This window comes from Schistocerca piceifrons, chromosome 2 (assembly GCF_021461385.2).
Source record: "Schistocerca piceifrons isolate TAMUIC-IGC-003096 chromosome 2, iqSchPice1.1, whole genome shotgun sequence".
Classification (NCBI taxonomy): domain Eukaryota; kingdom Metazoa; phylum Arthropoda; class Insecta; order Orthoptera; family Acrididae; genus Schistocerca; species Schistocerca piceifrons.
Genome location: NC_060139.1, coordinates 115,462,497 through 115,484,531, shown reverse-complemented (window position 1 = coordinate 115,484,531; position 22,035 = coordinate 115,462,497). Strand labels below are relative to the sequence as shown.

The 22,035-nt window shown below is 39.6% G+C and overlaps 1 protein-coding gene across 2 annotated transcripts in view; it reads right to left on the bottom strand.

The window, feature by feature from the left end:
• Window positions 1-10,834: 10,834 nt before the first annotated feature.
• The window catches only part of LOC124777281 (UV radiation resistance-associated gene protein), a 103,608-nt gene continuing 92,407 nt past the window's right edge, over window positions 10,835-22,035 (bottom strand). For both annotated transcript variants that reach the window (XM_047252624.1, XM_047252625.1), the window contains one exon: window positions 10,835-12,396. In XM_047252624.1, coding sequence (XP_047108580.1) covers window positions 11,262-12,396 — 1,135 coding nt within the window. In that variant the 3' untranslated portion in view covers window positions 10,835-11,261. The remainder of the gene's footprint in view (window positions 12,397-22,035) is intronic.

Genomic DNA, 22,035 nt, shown 5'->3' with positions numbered 1-22,035 from the left:
TACCAGTTACTTTTCAGTCAGGTTCAGTGAAGGCACAGCTACCGGAGGGATAGTAGTGCAGTAATCCAGGTAAGCTGTCAGCAATGAGGACTTAAAATCATAGAGTTGCATGTAAGACACCAGCATCTTCAAAACCCAGACCGATATAGTGAAGTTTGTGTCATACGGGAGAAGATCTGAGACCAGAGCGAAGAATTAACTTACAATGTCAGGTCTGACAATTTGCGAAGATCTCAACTGCGAAAGACTGAAAATTTTGAACAATGTGATCTTGAGATTTGGCTACAAAATGTGTGGACAACTGTGAAAAGGATAATGGTAACGACCGAGAATGGGAAAAGATCAGCCTGCAATGCAGATGAACTCCAAAGCCTGTGCTTTAGAAGTTAAAAACATGTCAACTCTTGCTGTCTCTAGTTTGGGTGTTTATTTTTCTATCTTTATTTCTGTAAAGTAACAGTTTGTCTTGTAACACCTTCCTTAAAACTGCTTCCTGTTATTATCATCTGTTTGTTTAGGTTTATTTTTAGTATTAGTTATAAGTTTTCTGTGCAGTTTTCATACTTCCGATACTAACAGAGTTCATTATTTCACAATTACTTCACTACACTCACAAGGCTTTGATTCAGGTGATTCATTTACTGTTGAATTATCATTTTAGCCTCAGATATATGGCTTCCCTGTTGCTCTTACTGTTTCCTTTTACATCATTATTTAATTTCTGTTTCAGTATAATTCATTGTTCTTACTGTTTCCTGCCCTGCAGCTCACTGACACAAATGAGCAGTCCTTACCAGCCCATCTGACTGAGTTCCACTATACATTTCAGGATCTCAGTTTTCATGTCATACTCCTCCATCTGAGTCATGGCTGAAGCTGAGTATCTGTTCTAGATTTGTAAGCCTTGACAGTTACATTTTTCTGAGCCATGACAGGTGTTACAGAAGAGAGGGCAGTGTCGAAGCATATATGCTCACAAATTTGTTCCCCATAGGCAGGCTCCAGTTTAAAAACAAAGAGAAACAGCCCAAATATATTGTCATTGTAATTAAACCTCTCAACAGAAAGTATCACATCTGAATAATATACAATCCAACTAAAATCCGACAGCTCTCTAGCTTTGAATCTACACTCTTAAATCTTGAATCTACATATGAAAACACAGTTGCAGCTGGAGATACGAACATAATTTTTTTTTTAACAATAGTCCTTCTGTAGCAATATTCATTTGCGTACTTTCCTGTTCAAACCTTAACACTGGTTCCACTTGGGCCTATTCACCATACAACTGAGTCTCATTCGTTTATTGATTTTTTGCAACCAAATCTCCAAATACAGTAATTTGCAAAGATCAGATGTCTGCATCTGCATTGTCCACTCATGATGTAATATTTGTGACCTCCTCACTGCAATGTCCAAAGAACAAACCACAAGTGGCAACTTTTAGAGATTTTAAGTGCATGAATGTGTCTAACTTACAGCTGGTGCCTTGATGGAAAATGGCAATAACTTCCATCTAAATAATGAAGTATTTAATTTCACCAAGAGCCTTAATAATTTATATGATAAACACACTCCTCTAGAAGCAGTAAGAATAAGGATAAAACCTGCATCATGGCTTACAGAACATCTTGAACATCTTATGAGTGTCGTAGACACAACACTCAGGCACCCGATCTCTGGTAATCATCTCACCTACAAGCAACTACACAATCTAATTAGACAGCCTGTGAGAAATGCAAAACTCAGGTATGACCACTTGCCAGATGAGTACTATAACAGACCTGCCATCCTGTGAAAAAATCTACGAGGTCTACAAATAGGCAAACCTAAATCTGCAGCCGAACTACTAGTTCATATTGAGTATCTAAATTGCTATTTTGCATGTTGAAATCTTTACTTGACAAATGGATAAGAGAGCAAACCATTCACTCCCTTAAAGCACCAGTGGTTGGTATAAACGAAAAAAAATTTTCATGCAATAAGTGAGCCTTAAAATTGTCAGGAAGTCCATTGTTCCCATTCATTCAGCAGCCACAAAATATGGAAATATAACAGTGCAAATGATCAATTTTCTCATCAGTCTTCTACTGCCAATAATAATGGACATTTTCAACCATTCTAACCTCCAGCATATTCCCAACACCCTGGAAGCAGGGTCTCATAAAAGGCATTACCCAAGGAGGAATCTGCCAAACAACTTCCGACTAGGGGTTCATTTGCGTTCTATCAGCATCATTCAAAGCTTTACAATGCATAGTCCACATCACCTTACTGATTATTTAACATCAAATGACCTCTTAGGTGAATATCAGTCGAATTTCTGGCAAAATCGCAGCATGTCACTGAACTGAAACAAGCTATGGACAAACAGCAGGTGACTATTAAATGCTTTTTGGATTTCAGCAAAGCTTCCAATTCTGATGACTTCGACATTTTACTTGCTAAACTCACAAGTCAAAATCTTCCTTAATGTGCTTTACAGTGGTTCCATTCATACCTTCCATCTTGCCAACAGTGAGTAATGATTTAAACTAAAAGGTTGCAGTAAAGGGACATATTACCAAGAGTCCTACAAGGATACATTGGAACCGTTACTTTTCTCATGGAGGTTAATGATGCTTCAACTATCCTCTCTCACTGCAGGTATCATGTATACACTGACAACCTTTAATTATATCTGAGTGCAAGTCCAACAAACTTGTGCACAGCCATCCAACATGTAAATACTGATTGAACTGTTTTATCTGAGTGGGTGCAGAGCATAGGTTTGAAACATAACCTATCTAAAATACAAGTAATCTTAGTCACTCATAAAAGACTCATTACTGTGCAGTTCAGAGAATCTCTTCCACATTCAATCCTAAACAGCGCAGAAATCATTTCCTCTTCTACAAAGATCTTGGGGGTTAATTCTGTATCATCACTTAAGAGAGCACTGAAACACACCTGCAATCTGTAAGGAGGCATCATTGTCACTTCATTCACTGCAAAAATATAAAGAAGTATTTCCTTTCAAGCTTAAAAAGAAGCTCATAGTCACTAATACTCCCCATATTTGATTGAAGTGATGCTATTCTCCAATGACATTCGTACAAAAACTCATGCAGGCTAGAACTGGCAATGAATGCTTGTGTGCGATACATTTGAGACATGTTATTTCAACTGTATCATGGTTACGTGCTCGGAAACACAGAGACTACCATACTCTACGTCTGTTCTATCATGTTCTCCATAATTGCACTTCCTTTCATTTCTCTACAACTCTAACGCTACTCTGAACAGCACAGCAGAAGTACTTGTTCTCACTAAAGTAAAATCCTCTCTGTGCCATCATATAACACTACCGTGTTCTGGCAGTCATCTGTATAAGTACGCAACTTTCCAGTACTCCTCAAAAACCAGGGAAATTAAATTCCTTCCAAACTTCTATCACAAAAGCCATCTATCCCATACACTAACATGCAGATCACTCTTTGTCAATCCCCTCAACAATTTTTGAGTCTTCTCTTTGTCCCTTCTGCTTCTATAGTACCAAACATATATTCAAATGTGCTACATGAATCTTTATCATTCTACATGCAATTTATTATTATTATTATTATTATTCCTGTGAATATTTTTGTATTTTAGATAGGTTATGTTTCAAACCTATGCTCTGCACCCACTCAGATAAAACAGTTCAATCAGTATGTGTTGTTCCTGGCCAGACATAAGAGAGGGCCTAATGGCCCTAATCTCATCAGGATAAATAAGCCATAAATAAATAAATAAATATCAGTGCTACTTGATCCTCGATTCAAGAACATACACACTGTCAAGATATGTATCATGTTCGAAGGCCATCAGATCCCTCAAGGATTTACTTGCAGCTGTTTATACATCTGTCAATGAATATGGACAATACATTGACACCACATACAGGATAACAGAGAAACCAAATTAGATTTATGGAGTGAACATTATAAAACAGCAAAACTATAAAAAGCTGCACTCAATTACCTGAGCTGTATACCCAAAATGCCAGCTTATCAAAATCAAGATATGCTCTTTGTCAACATGCAAAAATGTTATTGTTGCAGTCTGTAGTAGATGTCATGTTAATTATTGCTGTATTTATTGGTTAGTAAAAGTCATATTTTTATATCAGTATGTGCACTATTCTATAAATTATTTAAAATCAAAACACTTAGGTTTGGAGGTCTAATATTATCAGCTGTCGTTGTTCAGACATTGATAATGAAACTGAAATCAGTACTGATGATTTGCCAACATCACAATCTCTACCTCTGTGCACTTAGATTACAGACTGTGCTTCAGGTCGGCTCGCTTCCAAGTGATACTAAAATGCTTTTTAGTGAGCTTATCGTGTAGGTGATAATAGTGGACTTTGTATTATAGGGATTTACCTTGAAGTGATTTTCTACCAAATATACACTGAAGTGTTCTACGGTGTCTATTAATCACAATTCATCCTCTCAGAGAGGTTCTATTTTGGGCAGTTAATCCTGCATTGTCAGCATAGATGAACCAACATATTCCTAGATCTGAGGTGTCACCTGCATAGATATTGTAAAACATGGGCAACAGAACACTTCCTATTCGTTTAGTTTCTGCAGCGACTCCTCTTTCCCTGTAATGTAAAATAGAACCTTCTGTTCAGCTGGGTCACCTTCACAAAGCTGGCGACAGAGAAATCCTTGGCCAGGCTATAGATTTTCCTCAGTGGTGTCTGTTGTTTCACAATGAGCAGGCTGATAACAACCCCAGTGACTTTTGTCCCCCCCTCGAACCCACCTTAGATGTGACTGCTCAAGTTTATTATTTGGCTACCAACCCTGAAACTTGCTTTCATCAATATTAGCTGAATCATACTGTAAACATCCTCTGTGCAGTTTTACACAGGTGACCTAGAAGACTGCAGGGGGAAAATATGCTGAAGAAAAGACAGACTTAAAACCATCTGTCCACCACTGATATCTGACATTTAAGTGCTCAAAATATAACATTGCACCTGCACCATTCACAAAACCAGGGGTAGGTGTAGCAGAGGTAGGTGTGTGTGTGTGTGTGTGTGTGTGTGTGTGTGTGTGCGCGCGCTTGATTTTTACAGCAATGAAAGAAAGCTGATGTTTACAAAATGAACATTGGTTCTCTTAGTAGCAAGCAATATTGTTTAATCACACTAGTTAGACTCTACAGAATCTGGAAATGTCTTCTCTATACATACAAAAATTGCCTTCTTTTTAAATTTTAAGTAGTTGGTCTGATATAGGAAGTAATACAACTTGCATGGATTCCCTTTGGGCTCACCACCTCTCCTCCAAAAACCTTGTGGTACCCCTTAATCAGTCTCTCCTCGCCCTTTCCTCTAACCCCTGATCACTTTTGCCACAATCACTTCTTTCCTTATTCTTTAAACAGTGGAAACAGCAGAGACTTTTCTGCCTAGCAGAGTGTGTAGGGCCTAGATGGGAATCAGACAAGGTTGCCAGATGCAGTGTAAGGTGGTTGTGGAGGACGAATTGGGGGGTGGAGGTGTGATGGAGATCAGAAAAGGAGAGAGGCAGAGAAGGGGCAAAAGACCAGTGGACACATTGGAAAAGAGCAGTGCACAACGAGGATGAGGGGATGTGAATTGGGAGGAGGTGTAGGACAGAGGGGATGGAAACTGTTGTGTGGAGGATGTGGAGACAATAGATTACTGCAGGTTGAGGCCAGGATAATTTTGGGAGTGGAGATTCTGTTGTTAAGATAACGCCCATCTGCTCAGTTCAGGAAAGGTGGTGGTGGAGGGGAGGATTGAGATAGTCCAGTTTGTGAAGTAGCCATTGAAATCAAGCATGTTATGTTCAGTCGCATGTTGTTCCACAGCACAGGCATCCATACTCGAGAGCAAGAGGGGGCCGTGGCTGCCACCTAGCTCTCGGGGAAAGGAAAAAATATGGAGTTATCAGATGTTTTCGTTCAAGAAAAGACTTAAAAGTTGGTATTATGCAGGTTTTTAACATGGTTGGAACAGGAATTTTTTATGGCTACTTACAAGTTGCCACTCATCTTCCAAAGTACTAAAAGTACTCCACACCACTGGGTCTAACCCCTCTCACCCCCCTCCCCCACACGTACACACAAACTATCATATGGGCACCCCTGTGCCACAGTGTTTTCCACTTTGCTCTTGGCCACAGTTTGATGGGGGCCAGCCATTCATCTTGATGGACAGCTTGTTGGTAGTTATACCAATATATATATATATATATATATATATATATATATATATATATATATATATATATATATATATATATATATAAAAAAAGAAAGATGATGAAACTTACCAAACAAAAGCGCTGGCAGGTCGATAGACACACTAACAAACACAAACATACACACAAAATTCTAGCTTTCGCAACCAATGGTTGCCTCATCAGGAAAGAGGGAAGGAGAAGGAAAGACAAAAGGATATGGGTTTTAAGGGAGAGGGTAAGGAGTCATTCCAATCCCGGGAGCGGAAAGACTTACCTTAGGGGGGAAAAAGGACAGGTATACACTCGCACACACACACATATCCATCCACACATACACAGACACATGCAGACATTTTCTAGCAGAGAGTACGGGTGTAGGACAGTAAATCTTTGACGAGGGCTGTTTGGTTAAATCTGGGAGTGGGGCTGAAGGTGAGGCCTTTGGATAGGACAGAGGTTTCGGATTGGGAGAGAGGTTTGGAGGAAAGGTTAACTACTGAATTGGGGTGTTGTGGTTCCAGATTGCGTTGATTGGAATTTTGAGGTTTTGGAGGGAGTGGAGCTGGAAGTGGGAGATTGAGTAGATGGGAGAGACTGGGTTTGTGTGCAATGAGAGGAGGTTGAGGTTTGCTGGAAAGGTTGTGAAGGGTTTCCGGAGGTGGGAAACCAGGAGATTGGATAGTTTTTTAAGGTGGAGGGTGGCATGCTGTTCTAATTTGCGGTTGGCCTGTAGGAGGATGCTCTGAACAACAGGTGTGGATGTGGGAGAGGAAAGATTGAGGATTTTTATAAAGGATAGGAGTTGATGGGCGTGTTGATTGGCTGAGTGGATGTGTAGGTGAAGGATTAGGTGGGTGAGGGCAATGGATTGTTTGGTTTGGAACTGGTATAGGGACTGATGGAAAGAAGGGTTGCAGCCAGAGATGGGAACTTTAAGTGTGAGGCCTTTGGGGGTGATGCCAAATGTCAGACAAGCCTGAGAAAATAAAATATGGGAGTGTAATCTGGCTAGGGCGAAGGCATGTTTGCGGAGGGAATGTAAATAAAACTTAATGGGGTCGTTGTGAAGGTGTTGTGAGGGTGACATGGTACTAGAAGGTGGAAAGTGGAACACAAGGCTGAAATGAAAATGAAAATAAATATGAAAAAATATATGGGGAGAGATAAAGGTAAAATTAGAAAGCAAATGGAGATCTGGTGTGAAAAAAGGCGAAAAAGGGTTGGTTAGGGCTGGGCTATGTTGATCCTGTGGTGAACTTGTGTAGGTAGATAATGATGTGCATAAAGGTTAGGTGGTTGTGTTGCCGCCAAAACACGTTAAAGGGTGGAGAAATTCGGGAAAATTTCGAAAAAACTACGCGAGGATGTATTAAAAGGAGTGGTTTGGTGGTGACAGATTATGGAAATGAAGCTAACAATTGTTTGATGAAGAAATAATGACGTTAAAACCTGTGGGAAGCGGCTAAAAATGATCGGTGATGTGAGAAAAACGGAAATGGAAATAAAGCAAAAGTTATTAAAACTGCCGAAAGGGTTGTTTAATAGCTAAAAGGAACTGTTTGTGGACTGGAAACGGTGGATTTTACAGCAGCAAAGCGGAAAAAAAAAATTTTTTTTTTTTTTTTTGTTATGGTTTCGAAGTGATTTACGTATTATTACGTATTATTGAGTGTATATCGACGGGATAAAATTATATACTGGATTACGGTAAAAAAGGAGAAGGTGAATAGAAAGTGAAACTGCTGGCAAAAACAGAAGGAGGAAATAAGACGACAGAAAAGACTTCGAAATGTAACAGTGACAATAACAATAACGATAACAATAACAAACGTGATTGTTGGCTTCAAATTAATGATATGAATATAATAGAGGGAAACATTCCACGTGGGAAAAATATATCTAAAAAGAAAGATGATGAAACTTACCAAACAAAAGCGCTGGCAGGTCGATAGACACACTAACAAACACAAACATACACACAAAATTCTAGCTTTCGCAACCAATGGTTGACCCATATCCTTTTGTCTTTCCTTCTCCTTCCCTCTTTCCTGACGAGGCAACCATTGGTTGCGAAAGCTAGAATTTTGTGTGTATGTTTGTGTTTGTTAGTGTGTCTATCGACCTGCCAGCGCTTTTGTTTGGTAAGTTTCATCATCTTTCTTTTTAGATATATTTTTCCCACGTGGAATGTTTCCCTCTATTATATATATATATGATGGACAGCTTGTTGGTAGTTATACCAATATATATATATATATATATATATATATATATATATATATATATATATATATATATATATATATATATATATATATAATGCAATGATTGTAGGAGAACTGGTGTATGACATGGCTTTTGGGTTGCTCTGGAGGCGGGCAACGGAATACAATTTTAGAAGTGTTTGGAGGGGTCTTGGGTAAAATGTCCCTCACTTCAGGGCATGACGATAGATAATCCTGGTGAAGGATATGGTTCAGTTGTTCCAGTTCGGGGTGGCATTGGTAACGAAAAAGGGAGCACCTTTGTATCAGGTTCTTTGGGCTGGTGGGAGGATTGGGGGAGGGGGGGGGGGGATATGGCATGGGAAATCTGTTTGTGGACTAGGTCTCGGGGATAGTGCTTGTCTGTGGGCAAGGGAGTTGTTCTCACCGCAGATATACCAGGCCCCAGGTGACTAGGCTGTACAGGAGTAATTTTTTGGTGTGGAAGGGATGACAGTTGTCAAAATGCAGGTACTGTTGGCAGTTGGTGGGTTTAATATGGACAGAGATGTGGATGCAGCCATTGGAGAGGAAGTGGTCAATGTCCAGAAAGGTTGCACGCTGGATTGGTTGGTTGTTGGATTAACAGGGAGAGGAGACCAAACAGCAAGGTCATTGGTCCCATCGGATTAAGGTAGGATGGGGACGGATATCAGCTGTGGCCTTTCAAGGGGACCATCCCAGCATTTGCCTGAAGCAATTTAAGGAAATCACAGAGAACCTAAATCAGGTTGGTCGGATGCGAGTTTGAACTGTTGTCCTCCCAAATGCGAGTCCAGCGTGCTATGCACACTGGATTGAGGAGGGCGAGGTGAAGTGGATGGGAGAGAAGGTGTTGAGGTTGTGAAGGAATGAGAGTAGGGTGTCTTTGCCCTGAGTCCAGATCATAAAAATATCATTAATGAGTGTGAAACAGACCATGGGTTTGAGCTTTTGAGAGGCTAGGAAGGTTTGCTCTAGATGGCCCATTAACAGTTCGGCATACAAGGGTGTCATTTGGGTGTCCATGGCTGTGTCAGGGATTTGTTTGTATACCCTCCCTTCAAAAAAGTAGTTGTGATTTATGCTGACATTAGTAAGGTGTAGGAAGAAGGAGGTAGTGGTTTTGGAGTCTTCAGGATGGTAGGAGAGCCAGTGTTCCATAGTGACAAGACAATGGGCATGAGGGATGTTGGTGTTAGGGAAGTGGCATCAAAAGTGACAAGCAAGTGTCCAGGAAGTGAAGGAAGTAGTTGGTATGTTCAATATGGGAGGCTAAATTTTGGGCAGTAGATTGGAGGAGTTAGCCAATGAGGGCTGAAATGCTTTCAGTGAGGGCACAATAACCAGCTGCATTGGGGTGTCCACAATTGTTGAGTTTGTAGATTTTTGGGAGCATGTAGAAGGTGGGTGTATGTGGTGCCATAGGGGTGAGGAGGGAAATGTATTCAGTGCACAGGTTCTACGAAGGGTTTGAGGCATTAAGCAGGGACTAGAGGTTATGTTGGTCTACTAGGGTAAGATCATTGGCACAATTTATAGGTGTAGGAGTCAGACACTTGGCAGAGGCCTTCTGCCAGATGGTCGTGGAACCTGTGTCTGCAGGTAGGATGCTTAGTTCAGGATTGTTTTGAGGCTGTGTGTGGCTGTCCTTTCTCCTGCTGAAAGGATGGTGTGCTTAGGAATGGGTGTGCGGAAGGATGATAAGGCCACGCTGGAGGTAAGGAATTCCTGGAAGGTGATCAGGGGTGCTTAGGTGGGATGGGGAGAGGATCATGGTTGGATGATGGTATGAACTGAGAGAGGCAATGTTCCATGTTGGGATTAGGTCGGTTTTGGTTGGAGAGACTGGTGGTAAAATAAGTGTTTCCATTGCAAGGATCAGGAGAAACAGAGTAGGTATTTGACAAGTCCAACATGGCTAAGAGCCGCCTGAGATTGTGGTCATGTGTGCGTGAGGTGGGCTTGCATGTGTGAAGGTGTGCACGTTTTCTTTTCTAAAGAAAGCACTGGCTGAGAGCTAAAAGTATAGCAGTAACTTCATTGTGCATGTCTGCCACTAAACATCTCATCTTTACCTATGTAGCAATCCATTCTTTCCTTACTCTTTGTCAGATAGGACCTGTGGTTTTAAAATTCAGGCCTTGCTTCAGGAGTTATTTAGTATTTACTTTGTTACTATTTAATTAATAAAGTGCCTTCAGTGCTGCATTGTCTATGCCTTCTAATAAGTATTTTCCATTCATATTTCTTAATATGAATATATCACTTGTCTGTCTGACTTCTCTTTATTAATAAAATACCATAAAACACTTACACAGCATGAATTTATGAAGAAAAAAGAACTTTTTTAAATTTATTTTTCAAGAAGCCTAGTACAGTCTTTTCTCTCAAGTTCTGTTAAAAATGTTCTTACTTTTTATTGGAACATTAGTAGCTATTAACAATAATAATCATTATGTCATAATAGATTTTGCTTGAGGAACTATTCAGTTGGTCAGTACTGAATAGTTACAAATAAATGTTATAACATAAGAAAAACAAAACACTGACATTTACAGTTGCAGTGTGTAACCCTCTTCAAATAAATCTAGCAGCCATTCTTAGGAACACCACACACTTTTCTCTTTGCAACCTATAATAAATTGGACTCCACATTGATACATAATTACAAAATAAATATTTTACAATTGCAAATGCTATTTACAGTTCAGACACATTATTTGAAAAAAAAAATGCTTCAAATAATTCTACAGTTAAATGGCAAATATCAGTCATCAATCATACTGCTATGCCTTGATCGTACCAAATTGAAACTTCCAGAGCGACTAGCTAATGCTTCTGTCCGAACAGTAACATTTTCAAACATGTTGTCAACAAGTGAAGTTTCTCCAACCACAGGACAAGCTTCACTCAATGAAATGCCATTTTCTGACCTTTCAGAATCTAGTCTTTCATTAATAACAGAAACAGCTTTAATGTCAGCAAGGGGACACACTGTTGTGGACAAGATACTTACATCATCTGACAGAGATGCACTGTGTGAATACATACTATTCTCGCACATCCCTGGACCAGGGACTCCAGGTGTTCTGTTCTGTTCCAAAGTTAATACAGTATTTGGACAAGAGACATCATATTTTTCAGTCATATCCACTTCAACATGGTTGCTGCCTTCATTGGCTGTTAAACTGTTACACAAACTGTCTACACAGATAGATTTCAACACTGGTGATACAAGGATACTACTAACAACATCACCATTCACAGTTTCTTCTTTTAAATCTTCATTGTGTTGTGTGCTGTGCCTTTCTCTCATTACTTCACCTGCTAAGTTTCCAGTACTCAGCTCTGATGGTAACTGAATTGCTTGTAGAACATCAGCATCATCATCAGAACAGATAGGAGCAGGACCACGAGCTTGCCAATTCTGTAAGAATTTCTTCTGGCCTTCATCAGCTGAACTGGTTGCTTCAGGCTCTTGCACCATAGCATTATGATATTTATTCTTATTAGAAAGGATGGGTTCAGAGCCAACATGGCCTAAGTTTCCACAGACTCTTTCCTCACGGAAATCTGAAACTGTTTTCCTGCCATCCTCTGACTTCTTCATCTCATGGTATTCATCTAAGCCTTTATCTAAGGAATAACTGAGAGTACTGGGTGTAGTTGACGATCCACCAACATGAGTATCACTTCTGGCAGTAGTGCCATTCTGGTGGACGGAACAAATTACTTTTGACTGCGCAGGAACCTGAAAATGAAGTTCTGTGCTGCCCATTGATTTTGATACCCTATGCCCTTTTCGAAAAACTGTTTGGACACTTCCAGGTGAACTTATATTTTGGGAGGAGCTACGAAGATCCAATGAGGAACTTGACACTGCATGATGGGTTATGTCAAAGCTGAAAAGAAACGAAACATATTTTAAGAAACCTGAAATGCCGACATCTCATTTATTATATTTATTTAAATATAAAATGAAAACCAGTTAGCACATTTTACACAAACAAAAAGGTATCAGCACACTAAAATACAGTTACTCTGTTTCAAAATCCAATTAACAACAAGCATTAGCTTACTGACCTATTTGTTCTAATATAACATCCTAAAAATTTTAGCAGGTTCATATAGTTTAATCTAATGGTACTCAAAAATTAAATTTAAATCTAACCTATTTCAGGATCTAGTGGTCAATATTTGAATCTATCAAATATCGGAGTCTTTGTAACAACTTGTAATGTAAGGGCATATACATTTTAAAGTTTTCAAAAGAGCAATATTAGCAACTGTTTTCTGGAAAAGTACCTAGGCTACAGATTTGAATCACTTCTCCCACAATATAACTAACAAAGTGTCCACCATAAAAAAAGATATTTTTGTGTCCTCAGTCCATGGCTGAAGGCATCACTACCAAGACATCAAAAAGCCTGAGCACTTTCATCAGCTCAAACTTCAGACTACTCATGAAAAATCAATAAAGACAACCAACCACCAACATCCAGGTCCTAGAAAGGGATAATACCAGTGCATGGTCAACAGTTGAGATGGTCAGGACAAGTTTCCTACTTGAGGCTGCTTCCCCCAGTGCATTACAGAAAATGGTTCACAGTACAAAACACCTGTCGGGCACCTATGTGGTACTACAAGATGCAGATTAAATATATTCGAAATGACTAATGTATAGAGGACAAAGTGAACAGGAAGGTTCCATCAAGTAATAGGTTTGTTTATAAATAACTCATCTGCTACCAGTCACGATTTTCTTTATTTTTATTTTTCGCACGACGCGTTTCGGGAAATGATTCCCATTCTCAAGTGCATTTTTTGTGTTTGTTATGCCATGTTGTCAATGTGTGAGAGTCTGCTTTATTTAGTTGATTTTAAGTTTCAGAACCATTTATAATAAATTAAATCAGGTTCCACCAAGATTACCATGACTGTCTTCTACAACCAAGTACTCTGTCATCTCTCATTCATTACCAAATTGGAATTTATCTCCACCTACATCTACATGGATACGCTGCAAATCACACTTAAGTGGCTAGCAGAGGGTTCATAGAACCACCTTTACAATCATTCTCTATTATTCCAATTGCGAACTGCACACAGAAAAAACGAACACCTATATCTTTCTGTGCAATCTGTGGTTTCCCGTATTTTATTATTATGATTGTTGCCCCATATGCAGGTTAGCATCAACAAAGTATTTTCACATTCGGAGGAGAAAGTTGGCGATTGAGATTTCATGAGAATATTCTGCTGCAACAAAAAACGCCTTTGTTTTATTGATGTCCACCCCAAATCCTGTATCATGTCAGTGACACTCTCTCCTCTATTTTGCGATAATACAAAATGTACTGCCCTTCTTTGAACTTTTTCAATGTACTCTGTCAGTCCTATCTGGTAAGGATCCCACACCATGCAACAGTATTCTAAAAGAGGACGGACAAGCATAGTGTAGGAAGTCTCTTCAGCAGTTCTGTTACATTTTCTAAATGTTCTGCCAATAAAACACAGTCTTTGGTTAGCCTTTCTTCCCCACAACATTTCCTGTGTGTTCCTTCCAATTTAAGTTGTTTGTAACTGTAATTCCTAACTGTAATTTACAGCCTTTAGATTTGACTGATTTATCGTGTAACTGAAGTTTAACAGATTCCTTTTAGCATTCATGTGGATGACCTCACACTTTTCATTATTTAGGATCAATTGCCAATTTTTGCACCACACAGATATCTTTTCAAAATTGTTTTGAAATTTGTTTTAATATTCTGATGACTTGACTGGACAATAAATGGCTGCATCATCTACAAACAACCTAAGATGGCTGCTCAGATTATTTCCTAAACCATTTATATAGATTAGGAAAAACAGAGTGTTCTCACAATACCTTGGGGAATGCCAGAAATCACTTGTTTCACTTGATGACTTTCTGTCAGTTACTATAAACTGTGACCTCTCAGACAGGAAATCATGAATCCAGTCACATAACTGAGATGATATTCCATAAGCTTGCAGTTTCACTACAAGCCACTTGTGTGGTACAGTGTCGAAAGCCCTCAGGAAATCTAAAAATATGGAATCAATCTGAAATCCCTTGTCAATAGCACTCAACACTTTGTGTGACTAAAGAGCTAGTTGTGTTTCACAAGAACTGTGTTTTATAAACCCGTATCGACTTCCAAATATGCATCTTCATGTTCTCTTCGAGGTAATTCATAATGTTTGAACACAATATATGTTCCAAAAGACCGCTGCATATCGACATTAATGATATGGGTCTGTGATTTAATGGATTACTCCTACTACTTTTCTTGACTGTTGGTGTGGCCTGTGCAACTTTCCACTCTGTGTGTACAGATCTTTCACCAAGTGAGTGGTTGTATATGATAACTAAGTATGGGGGTATTCCATTAGCATAGTCTGAAAGGAATTTAACTGGTATGCAGTCTGGACTGAAAGACTTGCTTTATTTAAGTTGCTTCACTACTCCAAGGATATCTACTTTTAAGTTACTCATGTTGGCAGTATAGTAAGTTAAACAAAAAAGACAAGATGTTAAAAACTTGGAAGGTATGTATATTTTGATATAAGGCACAGGCCATGACAAACTGCTCCATTCCCATTAAATGTCCCACTATTACTGCCTTTACTTTCAATGTCCTGTTTCCAAGACAACCATATTGCTTAAGTCCTTTAAAATTAGTGTGTTCTGGAGATAGGTTTACAAGGTTTCCATCAACTTCCAAATATGCATCTTCATGTTTTCGTGCTACTACACTGCAGCTAATGATGATTACATCCTTATCCAAGCAACGATTGACTGCACAGTCACAGATACAATATATGCGTACTATTTGCCGCTGATTGTCATCTGTGGCATTCATGTATCAGTGGTTTCAATTGATGGAACATATACTGTAGCTTCAGTCTGTCAGCTCACTTTGAAGATAGCTGAAAGGCATGCAGCTAAAGTATTATAAAAAGAAGAAGAAGAAGAAGAAGAAGAAATGGAGCTGCACTCCTGAAATTTGAAGGATCAACTTTCAAATGTTCCTTTTTTTTAATATTTGCAACTAGACCCTAACTTGAATATTCCTTCAATAGTTTATTCATTATTCTGTTTATACCTGTTTCATTTGAGGTGACTGAATTCATATGTCTGCAAATGAGAGAATATATGGATAATTTTGCTTATTTACATAGCCCCTTTTTCAGTTTTCTTTCAAGAGTTTCTTGAACATAAATTTGAATCAAGAGGGATGACTAATGAAATTTTTATTTTGTATAGCTTGTATAGTTCTTTCACATATAATTTTTAACTTCAGATTCATCCAAAACTTTTGGCAATTATACGGTGGTACAATGTTGTTAGCTACTTTCCCTTTAAATGGGAATCCACATTCATTTCTAATTGTTTCTCAACTTGCCGCCTCAAGACAAACATATTATGTAGGCATGACCTGCTGGCTCATAAATCACTTTATTCTTCAGTATCTTATTTTTCTTTCCAATCCTCTTTTTTATTACCCTGTGATCCAACTTCACTATAGAGTTACTGGCACAACTAACAAGTTCTACTACGTACAGTTATCACAACCTTCCTCGTAGTAAACAATTTATTCCAATTTTCTGGAATGTCACTGTTTACTGTCAAAGACTTATTAGAAATTCATAAGAGTACATCTGCTTCAGTCTCTACTAACTCGATAAGCATATCAACAAACAACTTTCCTGCTTTTATTTTCTTTTACAGTTTTTGTTATATCTTCATGCCAACCATATGGAAGTAATGCATGTCATAAACAATCCTTTTCATGTTGTTATCTTTAAACTGAGCAAACTGGCCACTTTCATAAACAGTTACTTCACTATCATTTCAACAGAACTTTCCAGAATCTTACACATTGCATTCCAGAAGCTATTCATTGAACTCATTGGTAGTGTTACCTGCTACAGAGCAGGAAGTAAGAAATGTAGTGCACAAGTTAAAAAAATAAAAAATCTCCAGGCTTAGGTGAAGTTCCATTGTGTGCACTCAAGCATGCATAGACAGCATAAAAAGAGCCTTAACATACATTACAAATGAATCATTCAGCTGAGTACTTTACGCAAGCCAGGGTTCTGTCATTACACAAGAAAGGTCATATCAAAACAGGAAACTATGACCACTTTCATTATCACATTTTCAAATGTAACAGAGAAAGTAACGATAGACTTATGGCCCAACATAATAAATACAATGAAGAGCCAAAGAAACTGGTATGCCTGTCTAATATCGTGTAGGACTCTGCAAGCATGCAGAAGTGCTGCAGCATGGCATGGCATGGACTCAACTAACGTCTGAAGTAGTGCTGGAAGGAACTGACACCAGAAAACTTGCAGGGCTGTCCATAAATCCGTAAGAGTACAAGGGGCTGGAGATCGCTTCTAAGCAGCATGTTGCAAGGCATCCCAGATATTGTCAGTAATGTTCATATCTGGCAAATCTGGTGGCCAGCAGAAGTGTTTAAACTCAGAAGGGCATTTGTGGAGCCACTCTGTAGCAATTCTGGACATGTAGGGTGTCACATTGTCCTGCTGGAATTTCCCAAATCCGTTGTAATGCACAATGCACATGAGCGAATGCAGGTGATCAGACAGGATGCTTACGTATGTGTCACCTACGAGAGTCATATCTAGACTCATCAGGGGTCTCACATCACTCCAACTGCACAACCCCACACCATTACAGGGCCTCCACCAGCTCGAACAGTCCCCTGCTGACATGCAGGCTCCATGGATGCATGAGGTTGTCTCCATACCTGTACATGTACATCCGCTCAATACAATTTGAAACGAGACTCGTCTGACCACGCAACGTGTTTCCAGTCATTAACAGTCCAATGCCAGTCTTGATGGGCCCCGGTGAGGCGTAAAGCTTTGTGTTGTGCAGTCATCAAGGGTACACAAGTGGGCTTCTGAAACCCCACATTGATGATGTTTCAATAAATGGTTCGCACAATGACACCTGCTGATGGCCCAGCATTGATACTGCAGCAATTTGTGGAAGGGTTGCACTTCTGTCATGTTGAACGATTCTCTTCAGTCATCGTTAGTCCCATTCTTGCAGGATCTTTATCCGGCCACAGCGATGTCTGAGATTGGATGTTTTACTGAATTGCTGATATTCATGGTACACTCTTGAAATGGACATATGGGAAATCCCCACTTCATCATTACCTTGGAGATGGTGTGTCCCATCACTTGTGTGCCAACTATAACACTCACTTAAATCTTGATAACCTGCCATTGTAGCAGCAGTAACTGATCTAACAACTGCGGCAGATGCTTGTCGTCTTATATAAGTGTTGCCAACTGCAGCACCATATTCTGACTGTTTACATATCTTCGTATTTGAATACGCATGCCTATAACGGTTTCTTTGGCATTTCAGTGTATAAATTAGTAACGAAATCACAACTTGGATTCAGACAAGGCAGTAAGTAGTACACAATCAGCAATAGCGGAAATTTCTAAAAACATAATAGAGACACTGGATAGAGGTGGCAGATTTGATCAAGGGGATCAACATGATAGACTACAAAATACTTATTCATGAATTAGAGGAACTAGGAATATGAGGGGTAGTAAACGAGCGATCCCAGTTCTTTCTCATGAAACACAGAGATATAGAAATATCACAGACTTATAGAAAACTTGAATGCGAAAAGAAACATTCTTCAGATGCTAAACATAGGAGTCCCAAGGGGAGTATTGGCCCAATTGTATTTTTTTATCCTATATTTATGAATTCCCAGAACATGTCATGCAGGTAGAAAATTGCAACATTGGGTGCATTCCCTATTTTGCTGCAAGTGAATAATCTGGCATTACCTAATACATCAGGAAATTTTAGATCCTACAATACTGTCGCTCTTCCAGATAAAAGTCATATTTCAGCACAACAATGTTCAGTCACAAAAGTGAGCAACATGCAACATCTTATTCTGAGAAGGTCAGGTGTACCACTGCTTCCTTAGTCTGCACATATCCTGACACATTCCCCATTCAAAGTCTGATATACTAATGAATCCATTAATGGTGGTTGTGGTTCATTGCTATGGATTATATTTCTTTAAGAAATATAGCAATCAGCCACTTTTTATATAACTTTATTTATGCAAAGAGGCATTTCGGGTTTTTGTCCAACTGCAGTTTGCATAATACTTTGTTGAAGATGTAAATGTATTATGCTACTGAATGAAGGTAGGTGAAAACCAAAAACACATGTTGGCATAAATAAAGTTATACAGGGTGTTACAAAAAGATACAGCCAAACTTTCAGGAAACATTCCTCACACACAAAGAAAGAAAAGATGTTATGTGGACATGTGTCCGGAAATGCTTACTTTCCATGTTAGAGCTCATATTATTACTTCTCTTCAAATCACATTAATCATGGAATGGAAACACACAGCAACAGAATGTACCACTGTGACTTCAAACACTTTGTTACAGGAAATGTTCAAAATGTCCTCCGTTTGTGAGGATACATGCATCCATGCTCCGTTGCATGGAATCCCTGATGCGCTGATGCAGCCCTGGAGAATGGCGTATTGTATCACAGCCGTCCACAATACAAGCACGAAGAGTCTCTACATTTGGTACCGGGGTTGCGTATACAAGAGCTTTCAAATGCCCCCATAAATGAAAGTCAAGAGGGTTGAGGTCAGGAGAGCGTGGAGGTCATGGAATTGGTCCGCCTCTACCAATCCATCAGTCACCGAATCTGTTGCTGAGAAGCACACGAACACTTCGACTGAAATGTGCAGGAGCTCCATCGTGCATGAACCACATGTTGTGTTGTACTTGTAAAGCCACATGTTCTAGCAGCACAGGTAGAGTATCCTGTACGAAACCATGATAATGTGCTCCACTGAGCATAGGTGGAAGAACATGGGGCCCAATCAAGACATCACCAACAATGCCTGCCCAAACGTTCACAGAAAATCTGTTGCATGTCAACACAAGCACCGAAGTCAACATTACCTTCCTTCAATTGGGCCAACTGGCGGTGAATCGAGGAAGTACAGTACATACTGACGAAACTAAAATGAGCTCTAACATGGAAATTAAGCATTTCCAGACACATTTCCACATAACTTCTTCTCTTTATTTGGGTGTGAGGAATGTTTCCTGAAAGTTTGGCCATACCTTTTTGTAACACCCTGTGTAAAAAGTGGCTGGTTATACAGGGTGTACCATGAAAGATGCCTGGGAGGGGTCTATGGGTCACGCTATGTGTTTACCGGCTGTTGCTGCTGCGTCTGCTGGTAGGCAGTATGCATAGTTATCAGACACCAGTACCTTGCGCATGGCCCCTGCACTGTGCGACTGAGTGTACTGGTGTTTTCTCTCTCTCTCTCTCTCTCTCTCTCTCTCTCTCTCTCTCTCTTTTGTGAAGTTTAATCCCTTCAAATATTCTTGCTGGACATCGCTGGGCCCAGCCTCACACAAAAACACTGTGCAAATGTCTTCTACACTGTGCGACGGAGTGTTCGGGTGTTTTGTTTTGAGTTTGTTATCATGTTTCCATTTGGTATCGCATACACAAAGGATCAATGAATATTTCTTGTGTTGAACTACACAAAAACTGAATTGTATGTGGTATGTTGGCATGAATTCATATGAAAATTTCCTGGTGTGAATGTTTCCAATGATCTGATGATACGCATATTAGTGAGTAGATGCTCCACTGAGCATAGGTGGAAGAACATGGGGCCCAATCAAGACATCACCAACAATGCCTGCCCAAACGTTCACAGAAAATCTGTTGCATGTCAACACAAGCACCGAAGTCAACATTACCTTCCTTCAATTGGGCCAACTGGCGGTGAATCGAGGAAGTACAGTACATACTGACGAAACTAAAATGAGCTCTAACATAGAAATTAAGCATTTCCGGACACATTTCCACATAACTTCTTCTCTTTATTTGTGTGTGAGGAATATTTCCTGAAAGTTTGGCCATACCTTTTTGTAACACCCTGTGTAAAAAGTGGCTGGTTATACAGGGTGTACCATGAAAGATGCCTGGGAGGGGTCTATGGGTCACACTATGTGTTTACCGGCTGTTGCTGCTGCGTCTGCTGGTAGGCAGTATGCATAGTTATCAGACACCAGTACCTTGCGCATGGCCCCTGCACTGTGCGACTGAGTGTACTGGTGTTTTCTTTCTTTCTCTCTCTCTCTTTTGTGAAGTTTAATCCCTTCAAATATTCTTGCTGGACATCGCTGGGCCCAGCCTCACACAAAAACACTGTGCAAATGTCTTCTACACTGTGCGACGGAGTGTTCGGGTGTTTTGTTTTGAGTTTGTTATCATGTTTCCATTTGGTATCGTATACACAAAGGATCAATGAATATTTCTTGTGTTGAACTACACAAAAACTGAATTGTATGTGGTATGTTGGCATGAATTCATATGAAAATTTCCTGGTGTGAATGTTTCCAATGATCTGATGATACGCATATTAGTGAAGAAATTTCAAGAGACTGGATCTGTGTTACACAAATGAAGGCATAGAAAATGTAGTGTTTTAACTGAAAATAAATTACACGAGACAGGGGAAGCCTTGGAAAGAGGCTAGTGAAAATCCCTACACCATTTGGCACTTCAGATTGGTGTGTCAAGAGCATCTACTCACATACCTGTGCACAAACTGAAACTGAAACCATACAAAATTACAGTAGTGCATCAACTGAGGAACTCAGACACTATTGCTTGACATTATTACAGCAGCTGGCTGTTACAGTCTATGCACGAGGAGAAAGCTGATCCTGAGATGCCTCTTTTTTATTCTTTATGGAGCACAGCTGCATTTGTCAGGGTACATAAATTCTTAGAACAATTGACAATGGAGCTCCGAAAATCCTCATGAATTACATCAACAACTTCTGCACGAGGTGAAAACAGGAGTGTGGTGAACAATTAGTGCAAGACAAATTATTGGAGCAATCTCTTTTCACAAAAAAATACATTCTGACAGGTATGTGAGCAATATACTGCAGCCTTTTTTCCAAGAACTAACACCTTACAAATAGATGTATGGTTGTTTCGTGCAGGACAATGTAAGACCACATGTTGCCAATGTTTTTATGCCAGCACTACAAAGTATTTTTGATGACAGGATAGTTGACTGGCCTCTTCATTCTCAACATCTAAATCTGTGCGATTTTTACCTTTGGGAATGTTAAAATGCAAGGTGTATGCAACCAACCCCCACACACTTGAAGAGTTGGAAGACAAGGTTCAGCTAGCCATTTCCATGATTTCGGCAGCTGAAATTTGAGAAGTGTTTGTTACTATGTTTAGGAGATGTCAGGATGTTCTTACCAAAGAGGATCATCATTTGAGCACCTACTGTAAATAAAGGTAACCTGAAGTTAATTAGACAGCAACATTGTTTAAGTTTAACTCAGGGGAAGCACACAGGCAGCCGCCTACTGGCAGATTAGTGTATGAGAGTCGGGCATGGCGGCAGCCAGAGGCCATGCCGCGT